The sequence below is a fragment of the Piliocolobus tephrosceles genome, chromosome 1, assembly GCF_002776525.5.
Source record: "Piliocolobus tephrosceles isolate RC106 chromosome 1, ASM277652v3, whole genome shotgun sequence".
Classification (NCBI taxonomy): Eukaryota; Metazoa; Chordata; class Mammalia; order Primates; family Cercopithecidae; genus Piliocolobus; species Piliocolobus tephrosceles.
This window is the reverse complement of record NC_045434.1, coordinates 136,374,979-136,382,399: the sequence shown is the minus strand read 5'-3', so window position 1 is coordinate 136,382,399 and position 7,421 is coordinate 136,374,979. Positions and strand designations below refer to the sequence as shown.

At 40.3% G+C, this 7,421-nt stretch overlaps 1 protein-coding gene across 1 annotated transcript in view; it reads right to left on the bottom strand.

Annotated features, from left to right (window-relative positions):
* COL24A1 (collagen type XXIV alpha 1 chain) overlaps positions 1-7,421 on the bottom strand; it is a 391,289-nt gene that overhangs the window by 44,503 nt on the left and 339,365 nt on the right. The window contains exons 48-51 of the mRNA XM_023207327.3: positions 5,917-6,024; positions 3,797-3,904; positions 3,651-3,704; positions 3,029-3,091 (exon numbers count right to left, since the gene is read on the bottom strand). Coding sequence (XP_023063095.2) covers positions 3,029-3,091; positions 3,651-3,704; positions 3,797-3,904; positions 5,917-6,024 — 333 coding nt within the window. The remainder of the gene's footprint in view (positions 1-3,028; positions 3,092-3,650; positions 3,705-3,796; positions 3,905-5,916; positions 6,025-7,421) is intronic.

Here is a 7,421-nt window from a genome sequence, read left to right as displayed (position 1 = left end):
GGTCTCCTGAAGACAGCAGACTGATGGGTCTTGACTCTTTATCCAGTTTGCCAGTCTGTGTCTTTTAATTGGAGCATTTAGTCCATTTACATTTAAGGTTAATATTGTTATGTGCGAACTTGATCCTGCCATTATGATATTAACTGGTTATTTTGCTCATTAGTTGATGCAGTTTCTTACTAGCCTCGCTGGTCTTTACATTTTGGCATGTTTTTGCAATGGCTGGTACCGGTTGTTCCTTTCCACGTTTAGGGCTTCCTTCAGGGTCTCTTGTAAGGCAGGCCTGGTGGTGACAAAATCTCTAAGCATTTGCTTCTCTGTAAAGAATTTTATTTCTCCTTCACTTATGAAACTTAGTTTGGCTGGATATGAAATTCTGGGTTTAAAATTATTTTCTTTAAGAACTTTAAATATTGGCCCCCACTCCCTTCTGGCTTGTAGAGTTTCTGCCGAGAGATCTGCTGTCAGTCTGATGGGCTTCCCTTTGTGGGTAACCCGACCTTTCTCTCTGGCTGCCCTTAAGATTTTTTCCTTCATTTCAACTTTGGTGAATCTGGCAATTATGTGTCTTGGAGTTGCTCTTCTGGAGGAGTATCTTTGTGGCGTTCTCTGTATTTCCTGAATTTGAATGTTGGCCTGCCCTGCTAGGTTGGAGAAGTTCTCCTGGATGATATCCTGAAGAGTGTTTTCCAACTTGGTTCCCTTTTCCCCCTCACTTTCAGGCACCCCAATCAGACATAGATTTGGTCTTTTTACATAATCCCATACTTCTTGCAGGCTTTGTTCATTTCTTTTTCTTCTTTTTTCTTTTGGTTTCTCTTCTCACTTCATTTCATTCATTTGATCCTCCATCGCTGATACTCTTTCTTCCAGTTGATCAAGTTGGTTACTGAAGCTTGTGCATTTGTCACGTATTTCTCGTGTCATGGTTTTCATCTCTGTCATTTCGTTTATGACCTTCTCTGCATTAATTAGTCTAGCTGTCAATTCTTCCACTCTTTTTTCAAGATTTTTAGTTTCTTTGCGCTGGGTATGTAATTCCTCCTTTAGCTCTGAGAGGTTTGATGGACTGAAGCCTTCTTCTCTCATCTCGTCAAAATCATTCTCTGACCAGCTTTGATCCGTTGCTGGCGATGGGCTGTGCTCCTTTGCAGGGGGAGATGCGCTCTTATTTTTTGAATTTCCAGCTTTTCTGCCCTGCTTTTTCCCCATCTTTGTGGTTTTATCTGTCTCTGGTCTTTGATGATGGTGACGTACTGATGGGGTTTTAGTATAGGTGTCCTTCCTGTTTGATAGTGTTCCTTCTGACAGCCAGGTCTCTCAGCTATAGGTCTGTTGGAGATTGCTTGAGGTCCACTCCAGACCCTGTTTGTCTGGGTATCAGCAGCAGAGGTTGCAGAAGATAGAATATTGCTGAACAGCGAGTGCACCTGTCTGATTCTTGCTTTGGAAGCTTCCTCTCAGGGGTGTACTCCACCCTGTGAGGTGTGGGGTGTCAGACTGCCCCTAGTGGGGGATGTCTCCCAGTTAGGCTACTCAGGGGTCAGGGACCCACTTGAGCAGGCAGCCTGCCCCTTCTCAGATCTCAACCTCCCTGTTGGGAGATCCACTGCTCTCTTCAAAGCTTTCAGACAGAGTTGTTCGCGTCTGCACAGGCCTCTACTGCTTCCCCTGTTATTTTTTAGTTGTGCCCTGTCCCCAGAGGCAGAGTCTACAGAGACAGGCAGGTTTCCTTGAGCTGCTGTGAGCTCCACCCAGTTTGAGCTTCCCAGCGGCTTTGTTTACCTACTTAAGCCTCAGCGATGGCGGGCGCCCCTCCCCCAGCCTCGCTGCTGCCTTGCGGTTAGATTGCCGCAGACTGCTGTGTTAGCAAGGAGGCAGGCTCCGTGGGCGTGGGACCCTTCCGGCCAGGTGTGGGGTATATTCTCCTGGTGTGCCAGTGTGCTTACAGCGCCGTATTGGGGTGGGAGTTACCCGATTTTCCAGGTGTTGTGTGTCTCAGTTCCCCTGGCTAGGAAAAGGGACTCCCTTCCCCCTTGCACTTCCCAGGTGAGGCGATGCCTCGCCCTGCTTCAGCTCTCGCTGGTCAGGCTGCAGCAGCTGACCAGCACCAATTGTCCGGCACTCCTGAGTGAGATGACCCCAGTACCTCAGTTGAAAATGCAGAAATCACCGGTCTTCTGTGTCGCTCGTGCTGGGAGATGGAGACTGGAGCTGTTCCTATTCGGCCATCTTGCTCCGCCTTCCCTTACTTTGCTCTTTCTACACTTGCCCCTGCAGCTGCTATGAGTCATAGAGATGCTACTACCACAGCCAAACCATCACTTGAAGTTTTTGATTTTTTTTCTCTTCAGTTTTTTTTTCAGTTTTATAGAACATCTCATCAATTAGAAAGTTTTGGTTAATAAAAACTAAAATAAAACAAAACAAAAAACTAAAAACAATAATCAGTAACCACTGGTGGCTTATTTGTCCTATTTATATTCTCTACAATTTGCAATTACAAGCACTCACTGCTAACTGGAGTTCTTCAGACCCTGTTTTTTGCAACTATTTAAGCGGTTCCTCATCACTCTCTTGGGATACCTGCCCCTGAGCTGGGAAAACACAGCTATTGGGAAATATTTTCAGTCTGGTCTGAAGAGCTCTGGTCATACACAAGGTTCTTCCAGGTGGTGCATGGAGGTGGTCTTTGGTTGTATTAATGCTTATAACATGAAATTGCTGTATGTTTTTGTTCCTGGCGTGAGTTAATAAATACATTATCCAGTCTTCACAGTAATTCTGATTATTCTTTTTTTTTTTTTTTAAAGTAAGACTGGGAAGTACGGGTGGTCTATGAGGTATTTTGCTCAAACTAATATATGAACTGCAAAAGACTGAATTCTGCATGTGCCCTTATGAGTTTCTATCTTAAAAGTCATTTTATTAAGTTATTTACTTGTAGCACATTACATTTAGAGCTCTGAAGCCCTACAGTGGGCAAAGAACTACAGTTTCTGGGTAGGCAGAATGACTTTACACTTACTCTCTGTCCAATAGGACCTTTAGGACCTGATATCCCAACAATGCCAGCATCCCCTTCAGGACCCTAGACACACAATAAGAAACAAAAAGATAAAATTTGTAGCTCTATATGAACATTTTACAAAATTACATCAATCTATCAAGAATTGCTCTTTTAAAAATGGAATATAATACTGTTGCGCATGCTGAAGTATTCAGAAAGAAGTGTGCTGAGGTCTACAATTTACTTAGAAATACACCAACGAAGGGGGAGAGAGGGATACATAGATGGAAAAGCATGATAATGCCAGTAGGGTAAAATGTTAATGGTAAAATTTAGGTAATGGGTATAGGCATTTACTGTAAAAATTTCTCAACATTGCTGTATGTTTGAAAATTTTCATAATAAACTGCTTGGGAAAAGGGATGAAAGAAAACAAAAGCGTATCATATACTAAAATTTCTGGGAAAATGTATAGTTACATAATTTTAAAAACAGACATATTCAAAACTCAAATATATAAATATGTACCTACTGAAATTTTACACATTTCAAAAAGCTCAAGTTAGAGACTGTATTGATATTTCAACAGCTCTTTTATTTCTAGATAGTTAGAAGACTAGAAGAAAGTATGTAAACATACTTTAGGGCCTGGGAATCCTTGGAAACCTGTCAAACCTTGAACACCATATTCTCCCTGCAAAGTGAATTGACATGATAATAATTATTGTACAATGGTAGCCTGTTCTGCAGAATAAGTGCTTGGTGAATTTCTGAGGTGGTACATACAGGCTGCCCTTTCAGGCCAGGCTCTCCACATGGTCCTTGATCACCTTGTGCTCCTCGGTGACCTCTTGTACCTTGAATTCCAGGTTGACCAGGTAGCCCTTGTTCACCCTACGGGTAGAACAAAGAAAAGTGATATTCACTTCAGAACATATAAACATATTGGCTTTTGAATGAAGCCCAAATACAGGCCCATCCTTAGGCATAATACAAGGCACTGGGGAAATCAAATTTTGCATGTTCATCTTGTTTACCAATATTTTCCACACAAGTAGTATTTAATTATAATGAACCAGAAGTACAGTAGTGGGAAAAGGAAATTCCAGAGATTGTGGTGATGTGTGGAAAGAAGAGGGAAGGGGGAACCTATAAAACTAGGAGGATAGTAAGACTTGAGAGAGGATAGTGAGGGTGTGGTATGTTGTGGGTATGCTTAGATGTGATGGAACTTATATTTTGTTTATGTATTTATTTTATTTTTATTAGAGATGGGGTCTTGCTCTGTTGCCCAGGCTGTAGTACAGCCCAGGCTGTAGCCCAGGTCTTGCTCTGTTGCCCAGGCTGTAGTACATGTGGTATGATCATGGCTTACTGTAGCCTTAAACCCCTGGGCTCAAGCGATCCTCCCAACTCAGTAACTGGGACTACAGGCACACATCATTGCACCTAGCTAATTTTTTATTTTTTGCAGTGACAGGATCTCACTGTGTTGCCCAGGTTGGTCTTGAACTAGCCTCAAGTGATCCTCCTGCACTGGCCTTCCAAAGTGGTAGAATTACAAGTGTGAGCCACTGTGCCTGGCCAGAACTTGTATTTTGAATTGATACCATTTTTCTGTGTTTTCCCTACCATCCAGAGATGATTTAGCTATCTAATACTAGAAAAAGAGTAGTCTCCTGAAGTGTAAACTCTGGTTTTAGCCATGATTATCTTTTTAATTCCATCAACAAAAAATTTCCATTATCTGTCTCCCTAGGTTCCTTTGATATGAACTGTCTTTATCCCCTAAAAGTCACTTTAAGTATATACTTAATCAACATTATTGAAGTTTTAAAAGTCAAGTCTTTTTTCACTGATTTTTATTTTTGAAATGAGAGTTGAAATATCTTTCACACCATTTCTAAAAGTAAATTTAGGAATCAGGTGGACTTTAGAGATAGGTTAATGAAAAATGATGTTTGGTAGACTTTGGCCAAAGATTCTTTAAGATTAACAAATTATCTCTCACTGTCTTGAGACAAAGCTATACAGCTTTGGGGCTTGACAAATACGGATCCTTCTTATTGCAAATTCAAGCCAAAAGGTAGGGATCTTTATTTCTTTTGCTGGCTTTAGCATTTGCTTAGCTGCTTTGGATTTAGTACAAAGGAATATTCATGGTATAAACATTAACAGAAGACTAATATTGTAAACAGTAAGCAAGTGGGTCATGATTTTCAGTTTACCCACATGGGTCAGAAATCTGAAAATTCTTTAGAAGTGGAACTGTGAAAATCAGGTTAAGAGGTAATAATGGTAAAGGTGCCAATGTCTTAGCCTTAGGCATTTATGAAAGAGCTTTAGATGTTGGACTAATTTCTGTTGTCTGGGTCAATCCTGCGTAAGATATTTCTAAAACAGGTTTTGTCTGGAAAGTCTATTGACATGTGACAAACTCCACACAATAAATGCAATGTAAGACTTAGTTACTGTCACATTAACTCTAAGAAACAGTCTATACAGTTATCAGATTAATTAATTGGTTGGTTAGGTTCAGAGTCAGAGGAATATGAATTGTATTTGAGAAAGTATTTATCTGGAAGTAAATAAGATTTCTCTGTTTTAGAGAAGAAGATAGATGACAGAGAAGGAAAAAGAACCAAAATGAGTCAAAGATGTAGCATTTTTTAAAACATCACTAGTCCTGGGTCAAAGAGTTGTTATGCCAAATTACAGGTACTGTGGCTATCACGGGAGATGGGTATGTCAAAGCCACATACTTTCTCTTTTCCTAATGTGTTTTTACTATTAGCCAAATTCTATTAAAAACTATTAATCTTACCATCCTGTGATCTAGCCAATGAACTCAGGGCCAGAAAGGATGGCCAATACTGCTCACCCATCGGAACAAAATATTAAAGTACCTTTGGGCCTTGAATTCCTGGGCTTCCTGGCAAGCCTGATGAACCCTTTACTCCTGGAGGACCTGGAGCCCCAGCAAGTCCTGTTCTTCCTGGGCTGCCTCTGATGCCCTAAATAACACAGATAAGAAATGAAAACTGGGAAAGCTTCTAAAAAGTCAGTTTAGAGGATCAATAAAATGTAGGAAGAGTTGTGTCCTGAAAGGCTGCTGTTAACATAATGCCCAGGAGTTATCCTGGGCTTCTTTCCCAAAAGACGAAATGTTTAAATACCATTTTAGGAACACTCACTACTCACTTGAAATTTCTATCATTCATGCGATGATCTTGGTTTTTTAAAATGAAAACACTGAAGCAATACAAAGTTCACCACTACCTTCTTACTTATATAGCCTAGGTGTGAAGTATGTTTGTTGTGTTTTAACCTTTGTATTATACTGTGGTGTACATGACAACTCTAATAACTGATGAAAGTCTCCTTAAGAAGAAAATTCTATTCCTCATCCACACGATTCCAGAAAATTTGCTAAAAATAGTTTAACTGGAAATAAAGTTAAGCAAGCAAACAGTATATCCTTAAAACCAAATCCTAAATCAGGTTGGCAAACTATACTTTGCAAACTAAATTCAATCCATCACCTGTTTTTGTAGATCTCATGAACTAAGAACAGTTTTTACATTTTTAAACATTGAAAAGAAGAATAATATTTAAAGACATGGAAAATTCTATGAAATTAAAATTTCAGTATATATAAAGTTTTACTGGACAGTCATGCTCATTCATTTATATACTGTTTAGGGCTGCATTTGCACAACAATAGCAGAGCTGAGTAGTTATGACAGAGTGTTTTAAAATTTCATTTTAAGTTCCAGGGTACATGTGCAGGATGTGCAGGTTTGTTACGCAGGTAAACGTGTGCCATGGTGATTTGCTCCAGCTATCAACCCATTGCCTAGGTTTTAAGCCCAGCATGCATTAGCTATTTTTCCTAATGCTCTCCATCCCACTCTGTCCCACCTCCACCAACAGGCCCCAGTGGATGTTCTTCCCCTCCCTGTGTCCATGTGTTCGCATTGTTCAGCTCCCACTTGTGAGAACATGAGATGTTTGATTTTCTGTTTCTGCATTAGTTTGCTGAGGATAATGGCTTCCAGCTCCATCCATATCCCTGCAAAGGACATGATCTCATTCCTTTTTATGGCTGCATAGTATTCCATGCTGTATATGTACCACATTTTCTTTATCCAGTCTATCATTGATGGGCATCTGGGTTGATTCCATGCCTTTGCTATTGTGAATAGTGCTGCAATGAACATACACGTGCATGTATCTTTATGACAGAATGATAGATATTGCTTTGGGTATGTACCCAGTAATGGGACTGCTGGGTAAAATGGTATTTCTGGTATTCCTGGACCTTGGTTCCTCACGGTCTTCAAGGAATCACCACACTGTCTTCCACAATGGTTAGACTAATTTACATTCTCACCAACAGTGTAAAATATTC